Source organism: Bos indicus, chromosome 3 (assembly GCF_029378745.1).
Source record: "Bos indicus isolate NIAB-ARS_2022 breed Sahiwal x Tharparkar chromosome 3, NIAB-ARS_B.indTharparkar_mat_pri_1.0, whole genome shotgun sequence".
In the NCBI taxonomy this organism is placed as follows: Eukaryota; Metazoa; Chordata; class Mammalia; order Artiodactyla; family Bovidae; genus Bos; species Bos indicus.
This window is the reverse complement of record NC_091762.1, coordinates 94,639,540-94,663,757: the sequence shown is the minus strand read 5'-3', so window position 1 is coordinate 94,663,757 and position 24,218 is coordinate 94,639,540. Positions and strand designations below refer to the sequence as shown.

The window sequence follows — 24,218 nt, the reverse complement described above, 5'->3', positions numbered from 1 at the left end:
TTCTCAAATGCATGAGTCTGTGCTGCGTTCTTAATAAGTCTCCCTAGAGATTCTTGTTTCTTCTCTTCCTCTTGTGACCCTTTAGGAAACTCTGACTTGGGACAGGGAGTCAGGGACCATCCAGATGCACTTAATTGTTAAGATGCTTTCTGACAGCCTCCAAAACAAGAGTCACAAACCTGGTTGTGTGATGAGAGGGGTCACATAGCCTTGGCTGTTTTAATTATACCCAAGTAGAGAAGAGGCTTTCATAGTGAACATTTCCCTGCCAAAATCTTGTTTGCCACTTGCAGCTCTTACAGAAAATGGGCATAAAATCATAGAGCATTAGTGCCAAAAGCGCCTGAAGAAACCATCTGCTGTAAGCTCCTGAAGCTCAGAGATAGGGAGTGACTTAACTAAGGTTGCACAACCTGTTAACTTTATCCCAGTCCATTGGTGAACCACAAGAAGAGATGCAATTCTAATTACATTCCTCAGAGACTTACTGACTTATTTTGCATTTCTATTCCACAATTTTACATCAAGCAAAGGAAACTCTTTTAATCAAGTCTCTTTTCAAGAGACTTCCTATTTGGATATTTGCTGTTTGGTCACTTCAAGATGAAAGAAGAGAAGCAGGTGAAGGCACATCCCATACAACTCAGTCCATTCAACTGTGTTCTCTCAAGACGGTGGCTGTCACTAAGTTGGCACAGAAATAGGAACAGATATGAACTCGCAGCAGTGGTGTTAGATGTTTTGTGTAGTTTCTGGGTACTTGGGAAGCCAGACACTGTGTGGATCAGTGACTTAACCATAGGAACTTTTACCTGTGCTATCATCAGGAGACATCATGGAGAACTGCTTTTTACTTTGCAAAATCCCTCTTCCTCATGCATTCAGGTATAAGAAATCAGGTATAGGAAATGGATTCAGAAAATCCCATTTCTATGGGGTTGTCTTGGTGTTTAAAAATTTGGAGCAGTAAGAAAACTGAGAACCAAAGAGGAAAGACTGTAGTTTGGTTGCAAGTGATAATAACCTAACTCCAATGAGCAAAGCTCAATAGGGACTTTATTGAAACTAGTGAGGTGTCTAGCAGAATCAAAGAATGTGGTGACCAGTCAAGCCTCAAGAAGCCAGAATCAATAAGGAATCCACAAGACACACTCTCTTACCTATATCTATGCTTCTCTCTGCATGAGGAGATTGTTTTCTTTTACTACAGAGTGGTATTCTACATCTGGGGTGAGGATACACCATCAGTTTTAGAGCACACATCCCTGTATATTTGCCATTCAAAAGGAAAGAAAATTGCTCCAGTTAAAAAAATTCCTAAGGAAGGATTCTGACTGGCCCCACTTGATCACATGCCCCCTTTACTGACAATCTTCACTTGTGATTCTCAAATCACAAGTGAGTAGATGAGGCTTCAAGGAAGAAAGTATATCTAGAGCAGAGGGTTCAACTGTCTTTTAGTCATCTCTTTTGCATCTACTGAATCCTTCTGCTGGGCTTCCAGCTAGGAACTTCAGAAAGAATCACCTGGTTTGGATGAGGAAGTAGTAGTACAACAAAAGAAGAAGTTGCCATTTTCTGAAGAAATGAGGGGAGACATGATAGCTGGCTATCAAAAGAAATGATTTACCAGAGATCCTGCAGCAAGTGAACAGATTCAGGGCTAGAACGAGAATCAACAAAATATTAATCATAATGGAAGTCTCTAGATTCTTTTCATGTCTGGCATTGAAGTAGACTTCAGTGTTACTGAATGCTGATTAATTTATATTTTTAAAAAATTGCTATTGTGTGGAGGGTAGACTGTAAGTGAGCAAGCATGGAGTAGGGAAAGTGGCTATAAGCTCTGTGTTAGCTCCTAGGTATGGGAGAAACAATGGTACCTTGGACCAACGTCATGGCCATGAAAGTGAAAATGGCTCAGTCATATCCAACTCTTTGTGACCCCATGATCTATACAGTCCATGGAATTCTCCAGGCCAGAATACTGGAGTGGGTAGCCTTTCCCTTCTCCAGGGGATCTTCCCAACCCAGGGATCGAACCCAGGTCTCCCACATTGCAGGTGGATTTTTTACCAGCTGAGCTACAAGGGATGCCCAAGAATACGGGAGTGGGTAGCCTATGCTTTCTCCAGCGAATCTTCCCGACCCAGAAATTGAACTGGTGTCTCCTGCATTGCACGTGGATTCTTGACCAACTGAGCTATCAGGGAAGCCTTACTTCCAAAAGTGGGAAGACTTGAGATAGACTTTAGAAGGAGAATCACAGGACTTGTTGGATTAGATGTCGATGCTAAGAAAAAGAAAAACAAGGAATTAGGAATTATACCAAGATTTCTGTGAAAACTAGAGTTAAAATAAATTTGGAGCAGAATCAAGAGTTCCTGACATGGTAAGTTTGAGACAAGGAGATGTATAGTAGGCAGTTGTTTATACATGTCATCACCAAAGATGTGGCACCTAAAGCCTCAGGAGTAAATGAGGCTTCAAGGAAGAAAGTACATCTAGAGCAGAGGGCTCAACTGTTCTTTTAGTCATCTCTTTTGCATATACTGAATCCTTCTGCTGGACTTCCAGCCAGGAACTTCAGATGAGAATCACAATCATTATTACAGTGAATCCCATGGAATGAGAAGCCAGACTCATCCCTCAGTGGGGAGCTAAGAACTAACCAAATGAACTGTTAAACAAGCATCTAAACTCCATGAGATGTGTTGATTGCTCCAAAGTATACCCTTTGGACAACTAAACAAATGATGAGAAACAGGCCTGTTGTAAACCACTGTGTCATTTCCCTTGGTTATCTTCAGAGCCAGGTTTTAGGACCCAGGAAAATTTATCCAACTTAGTTTCAGATGACTTAGAGTTGCTTCCTTTGGTAGGCTGAAAAATGGCCATAAGTTTCTGCAGCTTTTGTCAAGAGATGGCATCTATTCTTCCACCTCTTAAAATTAGGCTTGGCCGTATGACTTGTTAGTCAGTTGGACATGAGCAAACATGATACAAACAGAGGCTTGAAAAATGCTTTTGCATTGGAGCTTGCCCTCTCATGCTGCTGGGAAAACTTCTGCCACCATGTGAACAACTTTGGGTTGCTTTCTGGAGAATGAAAACATGGAGAGAGAAGATCCCACCACCTTAGTCATCTCAGCCTGGACTCCAGACACATGAATGAAGCCCCTCTAGACCATCCAGCCTTGGCCAGAGGAGCCATCCACCCATCTCTATCCAATGATGAGAAATAATGTTTATTGTTTTCAATTACTAAATTTTGGAGTGGTTTGTTATGTGTCTCAGAGGACAGTTAACTCTGAACCAGGTGGTCTACAGATGTTTCACAAGTACAGATATTCTTTATCTCACTTTTTTTTTTTTGGCTACACCATGTGGCTTGTGGGATCTCAGTTCTTTGACCAGGGACTGAAGTTGGAGTCCTAACCACAGGACCTCCAGGGAATTCCTTCTTATTCCTTTTGGAGGATTTGTGTTCAATCAGGTTTCATCAAAGGTTTAAACTAAAAGATGAAAGCTTAATTGAGAACTGTAGAGTGATAGCCAGGGGCAGTGGGGTCTTCCTGAGGTCCCTGAAATAGCTCCACAAAGGTGACTCAGATTTCACAGTTATGTGTTCTCATAGAATGATGTAGCTTTCCTTCACTGTGCTTTGTAATTATATTTTGGTGATTATTTTACAGTGTCTAGACTAAACAACACGCTGTTAGACTATAAGCTTAATGAAGGCAAGGATTGTGTCTAGTTTACCAGTGATTGTATCCTGGCACATACTAGACACTAATTTGTTGAAAGAATATATTTCAATTGTGCCTACTTCATATAAGGGATCCAGGCCTTCAAAAACATCACTTAACAGTATTTGTATCCAATGGACATGTCTCTCACAGGCACTCCCAGTCACAGGCTGTTGCTTGATTCTTTAGCAGTAGCAGGTAAAGTGTAGGTTTGGGATGGGGAATCTGAAATCAATGAAATATCAGGACACTCGCCACTATAATTCCTTATACTTATACCAAATGGTTGGCAAATGAATTCAAATAAACATTACTCAAGACACTGTAAGAAACTTGATACATAAGCAAGGAGCTTGGGGCAAGAGCAGGTGGTATAACTGGGAAAGTAATGTCCGGAGAATGTTCATATCATTCTGTGGACATTATAAGGCTGCAGTCACAAAGCAATTGTGAAACAAATACCCCAAGTGAGGCTGTAAACTCTGACAATCCTTAGAAATCTGTTACTACCAATATCCCAAATACACAATCTGAAGAGGAAAACTGAAAGAGCAAGAGTCAGACAGAGGTGGGTTCTATTAGTAAATGAATGACTTTGGCATGTTAACCTTCTCAAGGGTATGTTTCCTTGCCTGTCATTGGGGATAATAATATTTCAAAAAAAAGCACCTCCATTAGACTATCAGATCAGATCAGATCAGATCAGTCGCTCAGTCGTGTCTGACTCTTTGCGACCCCATGAATCGCAGCACGCCAGGCCTCCCTGTCCATCACCAACTCCCGAAGTTCACTCAGACTCACGTCCATCGAGTCAGTGATGCCGTCCAGCTATCTCATCCTCTGTCGTCCCATTAGTCTATAGGTACCTGCAATCAGGGACCATTTGTTTTCATGTATATTTTCCAGTGTTTAATAGTGCCAGACCTATAGTAGGTACAGAAGTGAATTTCTTCCTAGAGGTGATCCAAGACCTAGTCCTGGCTCCATCACAATCCACTGAGAGTGACCTTAGGAAATTTCCTCCCCCTCCCTGGGCCTCCCCTTCCTTTTTGTAGCAAGAGGAGCCTAGACATTTCCTCTAAGCTCCCTTCCAAATACAATATTTAATGAGTCTGTGACCATTTGGTACAATCTACTGCATTACTGCGCCTAGAAGTTAATAATGCTACAGACTGAGAAGACAGTATTGTCACCAATCACTTTGTATTTACAGATACACATGCATTTAAACCAGATCCTGTAAATAGCTACGATACGGTATTGCACTTTGGGCCTACTTTTGCATTTTTAGAGGTCAAGAGGTTTTTTTAAATCTCCTTTTATTTGGAATGTTAAGCGAAATGAAAACTGGGGACAAGTTGCCATAACACATATTATGCAGCTTGAACCTAATTGCACTATTACCATGATTGATGAACATTCACCACAATCAGCTGGAAGCTGCTGCCTTCATTCTGCAGAAACGAGGTCACAGAGCAGGGTTGAGGAATTGCCATCTAACAAGCAGATCTGTCTGTTGCCTGGTAGAAGAGTTTGCCATTATTACATTTAACTGTTGATTCTGTCTATTGTGAAGACACTTGTTCCCTTGAATTGGCTCCTGAGTTTTCAGGATTTTGACAATCTTCAGGTGAAAAATTCAATTTTTGCCTGGATACTCAGTAGGAGAGAAAGGATTATTGGATACACGTACTAACATACCCAGGGGTCATGAGGAGCTTGGTCTGACCAGGGTAGAAGGGTGTGACTGCCCAGAAAAATAATAATTATTCCTGACCTGTATAGGAATTTACAGTGTAAAAAGCTCATCCAGAAACACTGCCCTGGGAAGGGACCACATTCTTCCTTGGTCAGAGAATTGTATCAAGTTACAACTCCCAAAATGACCCACTGCTGACGCAGGCAGGCTACTCACTGCACTGCTTCAGAGCTTGATAAAAATTTCCTGACAGAGGCAGATACAAGGAATGCCAGCGCCTAAGCCTCAGAAACACTGAGCAGTTTTTGCTCAGGCCCATGGGACCTGGGCTTCCTCAGAGACTCCTTTCCAGAAGTGTTAGACAGCTGTCACCTCAGATTAGTCTGAGTAGTTGAACAATTTATTAACAAATTAGAGATATGTCTTTTCTTCAGTGGACTTGGAATCTGATGGCCTCAGGGCTGAATTCTACTGTGGCTCTAACACTTGCTAGTTGTATGATCTTGGCCAAGTCTCTTAACTTCTTCTGATCACAGTTTATCTATAAAAATGTACTATAGAATGTGGTGAGGAGCACAGACTTTGGAGCCTACTTTCTGGGTTTGAACCCCAGCTCTACCATTTACTCATTAGGTGACCTTAGACAAGCTAAAGAACCTATCTGTTCCTTAATTTGTTTTTAAACGAGATGGATTATAGTGCCTCCCTCACAAAGATGTCGGAAAGATAAATGAGTTAATACACATTCAGTGCTTGGAGCAACACCTCGTATTGAGTAAGCATCACTTGCTTACTTATATCAGTGTTGGCTACAGTGATATTGGGGTGATAATCCTTATCTCTTGGGTTTATTTTGCAGATCAACTGAAATATTGAAGGTGAAAATTAGGCTCTCAGAGTTATTAGTGCCAGAAGAGACTGAAAAGATTTCCCAGATGGCTTCCCTCATTTTATAAGTGGGAAATCAAGACTCACTGATGGGGAGGAACTGGTCCAGAATCTCAGGACAGAGTTTTTAAGTCTCCTGATTTCAGGGCAGAGCCTGAGTCCCCTGATTCCAAGTTCAAAACACTATCCTCTGTACTGAATCACAGAAGGCAACCTCTCCACAGAGCTGACCCTGAAGGGTTATTTAATGCACTTTCCTAGGACAATAAGCTGTGTTCAGAATGGAGAGAAAATCTGGGAGAGACTCTCCCGCCTCCTCCACTGACTTCTGAAGCAGCGTGTTAGTACAGAAGGAAACCAGGGATTAAGGCCAGGGCTGGATGAAAGATTTTCAGGAATCATTGCTAGCTCCATGTCATTGTTGCAGTAACAAACCAAACGTGTGCCTTGTGTCCAGACAAGCTAGAAGCATGAGCTAATGCATTAGGTTCGTTTCCAGTACCAGAGGGCTCTTCTGGTTTTGTTTTCTTCAGGTGTTTAATGAAGTAGTAGTTTCACATTAGCTCTTGGGTAGAAACCAAAGTTTCACTCTCAGGAGAATGAGGGACCTCTGAGTTCACTTTTCCCAATTTTTTTTCAGGGTTGTGCCCACTTAGATTTATTCTGCTTTGAATCAGATTTCTCAGCCAGAGTACTCAAGAGTGATAGAAAGACGGGTTGGAGGAAAGGGCAGGATGGGGAGAGAACCCTAAGAAGAATAGCAGATGGGATGAGAACTATTGACTTGGAGAAAGGGCAGATTCCAGGGGTCATGGTATCTGCTCTCAAATCACCTAAGTGGGTCACATGGCAGGGGGAGCAGAGACTGAAGTCTCTGACAACAGAGATACCACAGATGGGGTGGGAAGAGGAAGAAGAATTTCTAGGAGGCAGATTTCAGCTTAAAGCAAGGAAAACTTTCTGATTATGAGAGCTACCGAAAGGTGTGGAAACTGAGCTCCCATCCCTCCCTAGGAAGTATGCTTTAGAAGAGATTTGGCTGTGAGGCTTGACAGCCACTTGTCAGATATATGAAGATTGGAATTGACTAGTGAGACTTGGTAAAATTTGAGATCCCACCAACTGTAAATTTTTTAGATTCTGGGAACCTAAGAACCAATGACCAATGTCATGGAGTTCCCACAGTGAAGAACCCACTGGAAAGCAGCAAAATCAGACATTTGTGACCTATTTCTTGATTTTGCCTGTGTTTGTCTTTTTGTCTTCCTCGAGCACATGCATTTGCTCTTCTATATAGCAGGAACCTTTGACATTTTGCAGGGGATAATCTTTTTCTTTTAAGTGTGTTTCCTGACTCAGCCTTTGCTCTTTCAGCATCATTTAGAGAGGCTGAGCTCTCTGGAGATTAGCTCTGGCCTTGTCACCACAGCAACTGCCCAAGCCCTCTGGGCATCCGTGGTAACAGACGAGGGCTTTGAGAAACAAGGCTTATCTAGTGGTGAGAGGAAGCCCCACAGGGAGCCTGATATGAAACAAGCTGGCTGTGTAAGGAGAGGGGTTTTTTTTCTTTTTTTTCCGCAAAAGATTAGCTATGCAGGTGTGTCTCACTTTACACAGTTAGCCAGGCCCTGAAAAGTGTGCATGGGTGTGTCAAATTTTGGTCAAGGGAGGGAATCTTATTTTAAAGGCAGAGAAGAGACTTGCTTTTCCAAGTCCCTATAGTGAATCACCTTCGTAAAGTGGAGTCAACTTTTGTAAAATGAATCTCCGCCCACATTGTGACCTAGTTAGTCTAGTGCTGAGTGTATGTGAGTGGGGCCACCTGTAGAGAACCCCAGGGTCATGCTTCCACCTCCACTGCAGGCAAGAAACAGCAGCAGCTCAGCTTGGGGTGGACAGAGTGTAACAGGGAAGCAGAGTGGGAGTAGGGCCACAATGAAGGGAGATCGGGATGGTGGGCCTTGCCTAGCACAAGCAGTTCTGCTGCAGCAGAGGTGGGGTGTCTGAGAGACGGGTGTTCTTGGAGGTGCCCAGCAAGGAGGGTTCTGTGTCCAGCGTATCAGACATCTTGTCGCAAATGGCATCCACCAGGCGCTCGAAGGCCTGCCTCACGCTGATGTTCTCCTTGGCACTGGCTTCAAAGAAGTCAAACCCTGAAGATAGAAGAGAGATTGGGATTGACATATATTATGTATAAAATAGATCACTAATGAATAGCTACTGAATAGCACAGAGAACTCTACTGAATGCTCTGTGGTGATCTAAATGGGAAGGAAATCCAAAAAAGGAGCTACATGTATGTGTGTGTTAGTCACTCAGTCATGTCTGACTCTTTGCAACCCCATGGACTATAGCCCACTGGGCTTTTCCATCCCTGAGATTCTCCAGGAAAGATTACTGGAATGGGTAGCCATCCTCTTCTCCAGGGGATCTTCCCGACCCAGGGATTGAACCTGGGTCTCCTGCATTGCAGGCAGATTCTTTACTGTCTGAGCCACAGGGAAGCTGTACATGTATAGGTACAGCTGATTCACTTTGCTGTACAGTGTACACTAACACATTATTGTAAAGCAACTATACTTTATAGTATACCATATAGTTGTAAAGCAACTATATAAAATTTTTAAAAATAGAAGAGAGATAGTAGTAAGGATTTTTCCCTTCCCTTTCATGCCCCCTTGATAGAACACTCTGTATTAATATAGCCAGTGCTCAGGCTTTGAAGCAAGGAGGGCTTGCTGCTTCAAGGAGGTTTCTTCTTGAAGGAGATGGTTCAGTGACCCAGGATCCTGAGCCAGATTGATCCTGGTTCTATCATGGACCAGCTGTGTAATCCCCAGCAAGTCATTATTTTCTTTATGAATCAATTCCCTGGTTTGTAAATTGGGATAATCTTACCTATCTCATAGATTTATTTCAAGGATTAAACAAGAGAATGCAGGTAAAGTGTACACTTCTGTACCTGATGGGGTGAGACAGCGTGAGAGTAATAATTAGATGTTTTTTGAGAGTTACTACGTGACTATGTATATACAACACTTCCGTTTCCAAAGCATTGATTGAATGTCTTACTTCATTTGATCCTCATGTCACCCCTGGGGGATGGAGTGTCCAGGCAGACCTTCTCCATTTCACTAACACTCACTCTGTGGCTCCAAGAAAAAAGCTGACCTGCCCAAGGTCATCAGTATAAGAAGCCTAAGCTTGTCCTTTTTTGACCAGTGCTTTTGTTCCTCTTTCCCCTGGTCCCCCGCTTACCCCAGCCTGGCCAGCTCTAGTCTAGACTCTGGGAGGCACCCCAAGATCTTCACCAAATAAGTAAAGCTTCATTTGCTCTTTCTACCCACAGACACACTGGCTTATCTCCCCTCTGAGGGCTTTCTCTTCCCTGAATTCCCAGGAATTACTCTGGATCTCTCCTGCCTCACAAGATCCTTACAAATGGCCCAGGAAAAACTGCATCTGAAGCGTGAGACTTTCTTATGTGTTTTGCACCTTAAGACCCTTAAAGATACTTCCTGTGACAATGCACAGAACCTGGTTGTCCCAGGAGACAAGAGAAAGGTCCTCCTGATTCAGATAAAGCGGCCAACTGAGGAGTCCTTCCCAACTCCTTCCCAACTGAAGAGTCTTAGCCAGGTTGGTGGCAGTCCTTAGACGCATGAACCTGTTTTCTCTGTTTCGTCCCTGCACCAGCCTATTTCCTCCTCTTTTGTCCATCCACCTTCCTCTTTCCCTTCCTTCCAAGTCCATCTTTTATTTCTCCTCAAAAACTTCCCTCTTTGCTTTTACCCATTTTAGCTCTTTCTTTTTCTCTTCTGTTCCTCATATTCCTTGGGATCCTTAATATTTGTTGAGTACCTACTGTATGCCAGATGCTATGCTAGGAGCTTTACAAATATTGTCTTAATCCTCATAATAGCCTGTGAGATAAATATAATCATCTCCAATTTATAAAAGAAAGATGAAGGCTCCAAGAGATTACATAACTCACACGAGGTCACGTGACTGTGTTAGTGGAAACTGGGTTTAGATCTGGGTTTGGCTGGCTTCCATGTCCATACACAGCCCTGCCTCTCCTCATTTCTTCATCTTTCTCCCTTTCACTTTCCTTTTTTCTTTTTTTCTGCTCATATCTTTTTCTTACTTTACAAGTCTCTTTGGCCTCCTTTGCTTTTATCTGACTACCACAGTATCTAAATCTAGGCAAGTCACTTTATCTTTCTGAATCACTTAACCTCTCTGAGCCTCAGACTCCTCATTTGTCAAATAGGAATAATCACAGCATCTTCCTGCTGAGAGCAGTTGGGAGGATGAAGCCAGACGATGGATAAATTGCTGTACAAAGTTGCTTGTTACAATGACAGCTTCTTTCTGCTCTTCTTTTATCTGCTCCTTTTACCTCCACTTCACCGCTTTCTCCCTCTTATCATCTTCTCATACACACAGGAGGGGGGTCTTTTTCCTCCTCCCTCTTTCTCCCTAATATCTCATTGTCCACAGAGAGGGCTGAAGCCCCAGGCACAAACAGGGGTCCTCTTGCCCAGGCCATCCAGCCTGAAGGCACTCACAATTACACTAGCTCACCTCTGGTGGACAGCCTCTTCTGGGGCCCACTTCCCGACCTGAGAAAGGCAAGCTGTAGAAGTTCCTGCTAATTGTGGACGAGATAAAGAAGGAAGTGGCCGCTGGCTTGTTATCCACAGGCTGTTGAAACTCAGCCGGCTTTAGAGACTCTTCAGCATGTAGCCTGTCCTTAATGGATATCATAAAAATTGACTTTCTGGCCTTTGACTGGTTTGTTACAAGTGATACTGTTTAGGGAAGCAGGCAGTGTATGTTGCTTGCCTAGGAAAGGGGGAAATAGGTAAAGAAGTAAATAGGCTTAAATCATCAATGTGGATGAAGATGGGGACACAGGTCAAGGCCAGGGGCACTGATCCCTTCTGAGGAATTGGCACCAAGGGGAGGACATGCTCACTGCACAAGAGGGCAGTGGGTAAGAAAGCCAGGAGTCAGAAAGCCTGGGTTTGAACAGTCTCTGTCAGCCACCAGCTGTGTGACCTCAGGCAAGTTGCCTAATTTCTCCCAGCCTCTGTTTCTTCATCTGTGGAATAGGTAAATATGACCTGCCTCATAGAGTGGGAATAAGGTTTAAATGCACAAAAGGATGTGAAGTGATTGGCATGTGAAATCCATGGCAATTCCCTTTCTCTTATCTTCCTAGCCCATCTGAGTCCTAGCTTCCCTGCCCCTCCATCATTCACCAGGGCCTTTGGAGGAAAGCCTCTTTTTTCTTCATCATTTAGGGCTGATCGACAAACCAGGTCTTTACTGAACATTGACTTTGTGCCATGTCTTGCACTGAGTGCCAGGGACAAAAGAAGACCAAATCTAATTATGGAGAAAAGACACACTAATCAGAGTATCAGTCCCTCACGTGTGCATAGTCCTTAATGATTGACAAATACAAATTTTAAAAAACTTTGTGATGGAAGTGGGGCAAGGCAAGGGTTATCATTTGTAATTTACAGATAGGAAAACTGAGGCTCAGGGACGGAGCATAAGCCAGGGCTCTTATTGCTTATCCCCCTTTGTCTCACTCTCGGTTGGGACAGTGACAAACACATTATAACCCAGGTAGAGCAAACTAGAGGTTGTGCAGGAATGCATCTGAGGGAGAGAACAGAAGGGGAGGAGATGGGGAATAAGGTTCCAAAAGTTAAGAGAGAGGGGAGACTTAAAGGTCAGAACCGAACAAAACTTATGCTTTGAACTTATGCTAATGAACTTATGCTTTAAGCCTTAGCTTGGATATGGCTTCTTCATCCTCTGTGCTTCTTCTGCCACAGCACAACTTACCCTGCACAGTGGAAGTCCATCTGACAAGGAGCTCCCCAAGCAGGGATCACGTCATTTATCCGAGCTCCAGCACTAGCCAGAGGAGTACGGGCTTGCTAAGTGTTAACTGAATGAATGGACAGATGGATGAAGGGGACAGGAATGAGCATGGAGGGTGTGGCTAGGGGGCTGTGGATGGTGAAGGTCATGAGAACTCATCTCAACAAACAGGACAAATCCTGTGCTGGGCACTGGGGACACTGATGTGAATCAAATGCAGTTCCCACTGTTGAGGAGCTCCTAGTCTAGTGTGGAAGATAGACATATAGACAGTGTTGGAAAGGCAGGTAGTGAGGGCACTGTCAGGAGCACAGGAGGCACCTATCTAAGCCTGGGGCCCAAGGAAAGCTTCTTGGAAAAGCTGATTCCTAAGCATATATCAGCTACATAAAGCTATGTGGTGGTAGCGGGGTGGGGGGGTGCTTCCCTGGTGGTCCAATGGTTAATAATCCTCCTGCCAATGCAGGGGACATGGGTTCCATCCCTGGTCTGGGAAGATTCCACATGCCTCAGAGCAGCTAAGCCCATGGGCCACAACTACTGAGCTAGCGTTCTAGAGCCTGTGCTCTGCAAAAAGAGAAGCCACGGCAATGAGAAGCCACGCACCACAATGAAGAGCAGACTCAGTTCAGCAATGAAGACCCAGCACAGCCAAAAATAAAGAAATAAATCTTAAAAAAAAAAAAAAGACACATAGTATGAGTGTAAGTGTGAGCACACACACACATATAGAACACTAGGCCCAGGAAACAGCATAAACACATATAAGGGGGCAGAAAACAGCCTTTATTATCCCAGAATGCCCAGAGCAGTTTATCATTAGAGCAGAAAGCTCAAATTGGTGAGATAAGAGGCCGTAAGCAACCAAACACAGAGAGTATGTATGTCATGCCAAAGAGCTGTCATCACTGTCCTCTCAAAGGTGCCCAAGGTAGGAGACCTCTGATTCAAGTAAGCGGCACATCACCCTAGCCAGCTCGTGGGTCTCTTTTGCTATCAGAACAACCTCAAATGCACCTCCAACCAATTACTGTCAGACTACTGGAAGGCTCTTCATTAGTAGGCCAAGATGGTAACCTTTTCCTCAGGTTCATTAGTGAGGAGTCTCAGGAGCTGAGAATCTGCAGAGCTCAGGAAGATGACAACCAATTAATCAGACTAGCCCCCAGTCCTTTCCTCCCTCTAATTGGCTTCAGAACAATGGAATTTCTGCTGCCTTTAACAGGGCCCAATTCTTAACTGAGTCTGAGAAAATTCCCACCCCCAAAATGCTCCTGTTTATCCATCCTGTCCAAAGGCATCTGTCATAGCCCCACAAGCTCCACTGACTCTGGCCACATTGCCTGCTTCTGAATGTGACCTCAGAATTCTTTTCAGAAACTCACAATAAACTAAACTCACCTCTCCTCATCGTGACACTGCCGCAGAACATTTCTCGCCTACTTTTACATTCAAATCCCTTCTCTAGCCGGCTCTGGTACCTCCTCATCTCCATCTTGTATTATATTAATCTGCAACTCAAGCCCCTCTAGTCACTGATGACTTTGGCAAATGACTCGTCGTCTTCCTTACCACCCAGGCATGTACTCACTGTCACGAACGTAGGCTTTCAGGTGCACAATCCACCCCAATACCCTGGCTGTTAATTTCTTAACCATCTCATTTCCAACAAAATTATCTTCCGTTTTGCTTATGCTATGTCACTGTCCTTATAACTTGAGCTATTTTGAATTAGATTTGTGTGCTAAGTCATGTCCAAATCTTTGTGACCCCATGGACTGCAGGCAGGTCAGGAAGCAACAGTTAGAACTGGACATGGAACAACAGACTGGTTCCAAATAGGAAAAGGAGTACATCAAGGCTGTATATTGTCACCCTGCTTATTTAACTTATATGCAGAGTACATCATGAGAAACGCTGGGCTGGAAGAAGCACAAGCTGGAATCAAGATTGCAGGGAGAAATATCAATAACCTCAGATATGCAGATGACACCACCCTTATGGCAGAAAGTGAAGAGGAACTAAAAAGCCTCTTGATGAAAGGGAAAGAGGAGAGTGAAAAAGTTGGCTTAAAGCTCAACATTCAGAAAACAAAGATCATGGCATCTGGTCCCATCGCTTCATGGGAAATAGATGGGGAAACAGTGGAAACAGTGTCAGACTTTATTTTGGGGGGCTCCAAAATCACTGCAGATGGTGATTGCACCCATGAAATTAAAAGACACTTACTCCTTGGAAGGAAAGTTATGATCAACCTAGATGGCATATTCAAAAGCAGAGACATTACTTTGCCAACAAAGGTCCGTCTAGTCAAGGCTATGGTTTTTCCAGTGGTCATGTATGGATGTGAGAGTTGGACTGTGAAGAAAGCTGAGCACCGAAGAATTGATGCTTTTGAACTGTGGTGTTGGAGAAGACTCTTGAGAGTCCCTTGGACTGCAAGGAGATCCAACCAGTCCATTCTAAAGGAGATCAGTCCTGGGTGTTCTTTGGAAGGACTGATGCTAAAGCTGAAACTCCAGTACCTTGGCCACCTCATGTGAAGAGTTGACTCATTGGAAAAGACTCTGTTGCTGGAAGGGATTGGGGGCAGGAGGACAAGGGGACAACAGAGGATGAGATGGCTGGATGGCATCACCGACTCGATGGACATGAGTTTGAGTGAACTCCAGGAGTAGGTGATGGACAGGGAGGCCTGCTGCAATTCATGGGGTCGCAAAGAATCAGACACGACTGAGCGACTGATCTGAACTGGACTGCAGCATGCCAGGTCTCCTTCTCTCACCATGTCCCAGAGTTTGCCCTAGTTCATGTCCATTGAATTGGTGATGCTATGCAAACATCTCATCCTCTGCCGCCTTCTCCTCCTTTTGCCTTCAATCCTTCCCAGCATCAGGGTCTTTTCCAATGAGTCAGTTCTTTGCATCAGGTGGCCAAAGTACTGGAGCTTCAGCTTCAGCATCAGTCCTTCCAAAGAGTATTCAGGGTTGATTTCCTTTAGGATTGACTGACTTGATCTCCTTGGTGTCCAAAGGACTTTGAAGAGTCTTGTCAAGAACCACAATTCGAAAACATCAATTCCTCAGCGTTCAGTCCAACTCTCACATCCGTACGTGACTATTGGAAAGGCCATAGCTTTGACTATACAGACATTTGTTGGCAAAGTGATGTCTTTGCTTTTCTATACACTGTTTAGGTTTGTCTAGATTTGTGTTACTAGAGCTCAGAGAGGTCTAATTAATCCAATATCCACCCTTCACCTTATTAGGTTAACACCCAAGATTCTGCATGGCTCAGCCTCTGCCCACTTCCTCAGCCTCATCTCCCTGACTCACACCATGCTCCAGAAACAACACTTTCTTATTTGGTGCTGTTACTCATGCTACTACTTTCTAGCTCTTACTCCTGATCCTCTTTATTACTCATGTGTGGAATCCCTGATTCCAAATTGCCTTTCCTTTCTCTTCCCACCCCATCTCCACCACTGGGAACTCAGGACATACAATGTATTTTTCCCCTAGACCCCCATGGCACCTGACATGATTGTTTCAGTCAGATTCCCTCAGGAAAATATGAACTATTTTCAACATTTAAACAGAGGGAAATGGTTATATGGATGACAGAAGAACTAAGAGGCCAAACAGAATAGTGAAGAAACCCAGATATTATCAACAGTTGGGGCGGGGTTGAGGGGAGGGATCTATTAATGGGACCAAAGGAAGTTAAAACCATGGGAGCAGGAGTCGGAGAAGAAGAGCAGCCCCTCCTGGAGGAGCCAGGCAAAGGGTACGGGAGACACACATGTAGGTTTTTCCCCTTTTCAACATGCCAATTACTTGCCTGTGTCTCTCCTTGGCTAAACCAAGCCAGAAGCCACTATCAAAGGAGCCTGGAAAACACAGCCTTTGGGCAGTTTCAAGAGAGAGAGACAGAGAAGAAGGGTGAGGAACGACAGCAATCAAGCTAAGGACTGGCACAGGATGTTGAGTGTATCTCTCTACTATTTGGTTTCCCTGATCAATGAGCACCTTGAGGGCAGGAAACCTATCCACCTCTATGTCACCAGGGTCCATCATATGTTCAGCGATGGTGGCAGACTGTTCAATGTCCTCCCTATAGAAGATTTTATTTTCCCATCCACTGCCAAGCAGCTTGCAGTGCCTCCTTGTGGGAGGAATGTATTTCCTTCATCCATCAACATCAGATTTCATCATGTAACTTGCTTTGGACAATGAATGTGGGTATTCTGAGTGCCAGAGGAAGCTTTGAACATCTTTGTGTGGCGTGGGCCTCCCAGATTGGATCTCAGAGTTGCATGACATGGACAGAGTTGCAGCTGACTTGCAACTGGCATATAATGTGAGTGGGAAATCAACTTTTATTATCTAAGCTCCTGACTTGGGTTGTTACCACATACCATTATGTTGTCGTAATCTAAAGAATTCTCACCAACATTATGACTGAGGGTGGAAATACCAAGAGAAACTATGTCAGGCTTTTGCAAAAACACCACTGGGTGATGATACAATGGGAGCATTAGGATTTTGACTCTGAAGGCTAAGTTTTGAGTATTGGACCTGCCACCTATGACCTGTATGGCTTAGAAAAGTTACATAATCTTCAAGTTAAAATTAAAAAAAAAGACATGGAGGTGTGGCACAGCTCATTGTGTGCAAGAAAACATAAGTGGTCAGCTTCTTTAGTGTAATGGAGTTGAATACAATGCTGCCTCCCAGGCTAGGGGTGAGGGTAAGAGTCACAAGAGACTTGCTGTGAAAACACATTGTGAATCACAAGTCATTACACCAAAGTTAGTTGTTCTCAGTATCAAGTAGGTCTTTCTCTGCAACCAGGCTGAGTGATGCAAGGTTTCAGTTCATCCCAATCCAAAAAACATTTATTGAGCACCTAAAACTGAAAGAGGCCATCTTGATGCATATAATATAAAGGTAGACAAAATAACATAATACACCCTGATGCATCTATCACTCAAATTTAATACATATCAATATTTCCTCCAAAAAGAGGCCATGTACAAGGGTCTGTGGGCACTGAGTGATGAGTCAGGAATTGTGTGAATTGAAATCATGGAATCAGAGGGATAGAGCTGAACAGATCTTTCCACTCAGTTAATCCAAATCCACTGTTTTTCAAAAGGGCAAACTGAGATCCAGAAACAGGAAATAAGATGCTCAAGGTCACACAGTAAACTAGTGGCAGAAGCAGGATAAAACCCTCAGTCTCCAAACACGTAGGCTAGTACTTTTCCCTCCATGCTTCACTACAGTGAGCATTTATACGTATGTTTCAAAACCACATTTTGAACAGATGTTGCAGTGAAAAAGAAAAAAAGAAGAATGGGTTTTTCATTTGCCTTTCCTGAGAACAAAAAAGATAAAAAAAAAACAGTGGGCAGGCCTGAACATTCCTAGGTTTTTACTTTAACTGCTCCTAACTCTACAACACAAGAGAAGACTCTACACATGGACATCACCAGATGGTCAACACTGAAATCAGATTCATTATATTCTTTGCAGCCAAAGATGGAGAAGCTTTATACAGTCAGCAAAACCAAGACCAGGAGCTGACTGTGGCTCAGATCATGAACTCCTTATTGCCAAATTCAGACTTAAATTGAAGAAGGTAGGGAAAACCACTAGACCATTCAGGTATAACCTAAATCAAATCCCTTACAATTATACAGTGGAAATGAGAAACAGATTTAAGGGACTAGATCTGATAGACAGAGTGCATGATGAACTATGGAATGAGGTTCATGACACTGTACAGGAGACAGGGTGCAAGACCATCCCCATGGAAAAGAAATGCAAAAAAGCAAAATGGCTGTCTGAGGAAGCCTTACAAATAGCTGTGAAAAGGAGAGAAGCGAAAAGCAAAGGAGAAAAGGAAAGATATACCCATTTGAAGGCAGAGTTCCAAAGAACAGCAAGGAGATATAAGAAAGCCTTCCTCAGTGATCAGTGCAAAGAAATAGAGGAAAACAATAGAATGAGAAAGACTGGAGATCTCTTCAAGAAAATTAGAGATACCAAGGGAACATTTCATGCAAATGGGCACAATAAAGGACAGAAATGGTATGGACCTAACAGAAGCAGAAGATATTAAGAAAAGGTGGCAAGAATACACAGAAGAACTGTACAAAGAAGATCTTCACGACCCAGATAATCCCAATGGTGTGATCACTCACCTAGAGCCAGGCATCCTGGAATGTGAACTTAAGTGGGCCTTAGGAAGCATCACTATGAACAAAACTAGTGGAGGCAATGGAATTCCAGTTGAGCTATTTCAAATCCTAAAAGATGATGCTGTGAAAGTGCTGCACTCAATATGCCAGCAAATTTGGAAAACTCAGCAGTGTCCACAGGACTGGAAAAGGTCAGTTTTCATTCCAATCCCAAAGAAAGGCAATGCCATAGAATGCTCAAACTACCACACAATTGCACTCATCTTACATGCTAGCAAAGTAATGCTCAAAATTCTCCAAGCCAGGCTTCAACAGTATGTGAACTGTGAACTTCCAGATGTTCAAGCTGGTTTTAAAAAAGGCAGAGGAATCAGAGATCGAATTGCCTACATCCGCTGGATCATTAAAAAAAGCAAGAGAGTTCCAGAAAAACATCTATTTCTGCTTTATTGACTATGCCAAAGCTGTTGACTGTGTGGGTCACAACAAACTCTCGAAAATTCTGAAAGAGATGGAAATACCAGACCACCTGACCTGCCTCCTGAGAAATCTGTATGCAGGTCAGGAAGCAACAGTTAGAACTGGACATGGAACAACAGACTGGTTCCAGATAGGAAAAGGAGTTCGTCAAGGCTGTATATTGTCACCCTGCTTATTTAACTTATATGCAGAGTACATCATGAGAAACGCTGGACTGGAAGAAACACAAGCTGGAATCAAGATTGCAGGGAGAAATATCAATAACCTCAGATATGCAGATGACACCACCCTTATGGCAGAAAGTGAAGAGGAACTAAAAAGCCTCTTGATGAACATGAAAGAAGAGAGTGAAAAAGTTGTCTTAAAACTCAACATTCAGAAAACTAAGATCATGGCATCTGGTCCCATCACTTCATGGTAAATAGAGGGGGAAACAATGGAAACAGTGAGAGACTTTATTTGGGGGGGCTTCAAAATCATTGCAGATGGTGACTACAGCCATGAAATTAAAAGATGCTTGCTCCTTGGAAGAAGAGTTTGACCAATCTAGACAGCATATTCAAAAGCAGAGACATTACTTTGCCACCAAAGGTCCATCTAGTCAAGGCTATGGTTTTCCAGTAGTCATGTATGGATGTGAGAGTTGGACTATAAAGAAAGCTGAACGGTGAAGAATTGATGCTTTTGAACTGTGGTATTGGAGAAGACTCTTGAGAGTCTCTTGGACAGCAAGGAGATCCAACCAGTCCGTCCTAAAGGAAATCAGTCCTGAATATTCATTGGAAGGACTGATGCTGAAACTGAAACTCCAATACTTTGACCACCTGATATGAAGAACTGACTCATTTGAAAAGACCCTGATGCTGGGAAAGATTGAAGGCGGGAGGAGAAGGGGATGGACGACAGAGGATGAGATGGACATGTGTTTGAGTAGACTCCAGGAATTGGACAGGGAGGCCTGGCATGCTGTACTCCATGGGGTCGCAAAGAGCTGGACACAACTGAGTGACTGAACTGAACTGACTTATGGTCCATCAATAGAGAATCCACCTGCCAATGCAGGGGACACTAGTTCGAACCCAGAAAGATCCCACATGCCTTGGGGCAACTAAGCCCATGTTCCACAACTACTGAGCCAGCTCTCTAGAGCCTGCGCTCCACTGTAAGAGAAGCCACTGCAATTAGAAGCCCATAAACAGCAACAAAGGGTTATTTACCCCCTTCTCATTGCAACTAGAGAAAGCTCACGTGCAGCAATGAAGACCCAGCACAGTCAAAAATAAAAATTAAAAGATGCTTACTCCTTGGAAGGAAAGTTATGACCAACCTAGATAGCATATTCAAAAGCAGAGACAATACTTGGCCAACAAAGGTTCGTCTAGTCAAGGCTATTTCCTGTGGTCATGTACGGATGTGAGAGTTGGACTGTGAAGAAGGCTGAGCACCGAAGAATTGATGCTTTTGAACTGTGGTGTTGGAGAAGACTCTTGAGAGTCCCTTGGACTGCAAGGAGATCCAACCAGTCCATTCTGAAGGAGATCAGCCCTAGGATTTCTTTGGAAGGAATGATGCTAAAGCTGAAACTCCAGTACTTTGGCCACCTCATGCGAAGAGTTGACTCATTGGAAAAGACTCTGATGCTGGGAGGGATCGGGGGCAGGAGGACAAGGGGACGACGGAGGATGAGATGGCTGGATGGTATCACTGACTCGATGGACGTGAGTCTGAGTGAACTCCGGGAGTTGGTGATGGACAGGGAGGCCTGGCATGCTGCGATTCATGGGTTCGCAAAGAGTCGGACACGACTGAGCGACTGAACTGAAACCACATTAGGGCTGGTCTTGGTGTGGAACACTCCTCTCCCAATCTCCCAGCCCCCCAACTCTTTGCCTAACTAATATTTTTCTGATCCTTTTGTTCTCAGCTTAAGTGTTACTTTCTCAGAAGACTTTGACTCTCCAGTCTAAAATTAGGTCTCTCTTTTTAACTTTCTTCATATCACTTGTGGTGGACTTACCTTACTTTTAGTGGAAGCCCATAGCTCAGTTGGTAAAGAATCCGCCTGCAATGCAGGAGACCCCGGTTGATTCTTGGGTAGGAAAGATCCCTTGGAGAAGGGATAGGCTACCCACTCCAGTATTCTTGGGCTTCCCTTGTGGCTCAGCTGGTAAAGAATCCACCTGCAGTGCGGGAGACCTGGGTTCGATCTCTGGATTGGGAAGATCCCCTGGAGAAGGGAAAGGCCATCCACTCCAGTATTCTGGCCTGAAGAATTCCAAGGACTATACAGTCTACGGGGTTGCAAAGAGTCGGACACGACTGAGCAACTTTCACTTCACTACCTTACTTTTATCTGTCCACCATTCCTTCTTTTATGGAACTGCTACTTTAAACAACTGTGGTGGAACTATAGGTTATAATACTTGCCTCCCCCAGCCACTGAAACAGGCATGTGACTCACAGGTGTCCAATCATAGTCTTCCCTGAGATTGATATATGGTGGTTGGGAGCAAGAATCCTCTTTTGCAGAAGTTGGAGGATATAAATCTGGAGCTGCCATCATTTATCTTATTCCCCATTCAGAGTCTGACTACAGAAAGAGGCTGAAGGGATGTGCAAAGTTGAGAAATACAGACCCAGTTGAGTCCTGTGACTAGTGGACTTCCCAGCTACATAAGCTAATACATTCTTTTTTAAAATTAAAGCTAGGTTGATTTGAGATTTTATCACTTGCCATAATGAGAGTCCTAAGTCATACAGAACATATCACAGTTTTAAACAGTATTATTGAGATATAATTTCCATACCATACAATTTACCCATTTACAAATTTTTAATTATATATTTACTTGTATGATTATTTGTTTAATGTCTCTTTTCCCCATTAGTTCCATGATAGTAAGAATCACACCTAAGTGCCAAGATACAACCTGTCTCAGAGTATATGCTCAATAAGTATTTTTCAATGTATAAATGTATGAGTGAATGAGTATCCTGTGCTGGATGGTTGGGATAATGAAAACAATTAGACGTAACCCCGACTACTGCTGAGGTGTAGTGTGAAACAGACATGTAAATAGCTGAGTTCTGGTAAGCAGTAGAGAAAAGCTCAGGAAGTTCAGTAGGACTGAGATGGGTTACCTTGACCTACGCAAATCTAACCAATTCATTAATGCCCTCTTTAAGTGTCTTCCTAAACTCTGTACTAAGAATTAATCTCACTTCTGTCTTTCTACATAAATTAGATAGATCTTTATTGGCTCTGTGTGTGTGTGTATATATATGTGTGTACGCGTGTGCACTAAATCACTTAAGTTGTATCTGATTCTTTGTGACCCCATGGACTGATTGTAGCCTGCCAGGTTCTGCTGTCCATGGGATTTCCCAGGCAAGAATACTGGAGTGGGTTGCCATTTCCTCCTCCAGAAGATCTTCCTGACCCAGGGATCAAACTGGCGTCTCCTGCATTGCAGGCGAATTCTTTGTTGCTGAACCACCGGGGAAGCCCCTTTATTGGCTCTGCTGCTGCTAAGTCAGGTCAGAAATGCATAATCTTAAGCAAGAACTTCATGAACCTATGCTGAACTTGACCTATCTTGAAGAGTTATGTTGAGAATTAAAAGAGATAATTAACACAAAGCATTTCATAGACTGCCTGGCTCAATATATATTATCTATTATTATAATATTTGCTGTATAGTGAGGTTAAGTGGTCAAAAGTGCTGCTCTGGAGCCAGAATTCTGACTCTACCTGTTACTAGCTATGTGATCTTAAACAAGTTACTCAACTTTTCTGTGCCTCAGTTTTCTCATCTCTACAAGAAATGTACCTAAATTAAATTAGGTACTTTTAAATTAAATGAGTATTACTTTAAAACACTTAGAATAGGGCCTGGCACATGGTAAATACCTAATAAATGTTTAACAAACTCACCTTTTAAAAACATTAGTCATAATGACTTGGTATGCTGGCTATATTTTTTCCTAATATAAAATTAACTCACCTTTTAAAAACAGTCTTGTTTAACCTTAAAGGGCTTGAGATGCTAATTATATTTTTTCCTAATATACACCAAAATATATACATAAAATCATCTTGAACACCCAGTGACATGAATCTCTTAATTGGGGAAGCGCTAATCTAGACTCACACAACCCAATGAATTTTGGTTCCCTAAATACACAGGGCTGTTCCTCGCCTTTGCCAGTGTTATTCCCCCTGCCTGGATTGTCCTTGCCTTTCTTCCTCACTTGACTGCTCCTAATTATCTCCAAGGCCTAATTTGGAGTCAGGGAGCCTTACTCCTCCAGCTCTGTTTTCCTTGCAAATCAGGGACTTCCCTGGTGGTCCAGTGGTTAAGAATCCACTAGCCAATGCAGGGGACAGGGATTCAATCCATGCTTCAGGAATATTCCACGTGCTGCAGGGCAACTAAGCCTGTGCACCACAGCTACTGAGCCCAAGCACCCTAGAGCCCATGCTCAGCAGCAAGAGAAGCCATCACAATGAGAAGCTCAGCATCACAACTAGAGAAAGCCCAAGCACAGCAACAAAGACCCAGTGCAGCCAAAAATAAAATAAATTTAAAAAATATTTTAAAGACTTTCAAAGCAGAAATAGAGACATAGAAGTAGAGAACAAATGCATGGATACCAAGGGGGAAGGGAAGGTAGTAGGAAGAACTGGGAGATAAAGATTGACACATATACACTATTGATGTTGTTCAGTCGCTAAGTCGTGTCTGACTCTTTTCAACCTCATGGACTGCAGCATGCCACACTTCCCCGTTCTTCACTATTTCCCGGAGTTTGCTCAAATTCATCTAACCATCTGCTGCCCTCTTCTCCTTTTGCCTTCACTATTTCACAGCATCAGGGTCTTTTTCAATGAGTTATCTCTTGATACGACACATAAAATGGATAACTAATGAGGACATACTGTATAGCACAAGGAACTCCCTTGTAATGTACTGTGGTGACCTGAATGGGAAGGAAATTCAAAAGGGAGGAGACAATATGTGTATGTATGGCAGATTCATTTTGCTGTACAGTAGAAAATAGCACAACATTGTAAAGCAAACTGTACTCAAATCAATATTAATTAAAAAAAAGACTCAGCATGGGCTTCACATTCTCTGACCCAAACTGAATAGATGCCTCCTCTGTGTCCACAGCCCCTGGCGCATCCTTCTATCACAGCACTGATCACCTGGCTTATCACAGTTTCTGTCTCAGACCAGGGAACATAGCCTATTTTGCAGCACAGTACTTGGCATGGAGTAGGAGCTCAGAAAGT

The 24,218-nt window shown here is 43.2% G+C and overlaps 1 protein-coding gene across 1 annotated transcript in view; it reads right to left on the bottom strand.

Annotated features, from left to right (window-relative positions):
- Positions 1 to 4,933: 4,933 nt before the first annotated feature.
- RAB3B (RAB3B, member RAS oncogene family) overlaps positions 4,934 to 24,218 on the bottom strand; it is a 71,058-nt gene continuing 51,773 nt past the window's right edge. Inside the window, exon 5 of the mRNA XM_019957496.2 lies at positions 4,934 to 8,489. Within this exon, the coding sequence (XP_019813055.2) occupies positions 8,302 to 8,489 (188 nt within the window). The 3' untranslated portion in view covers positions 4,934 to 8,301. The remainder of the gene's footprint in view (positions 8,490 to 24,218) is intronic.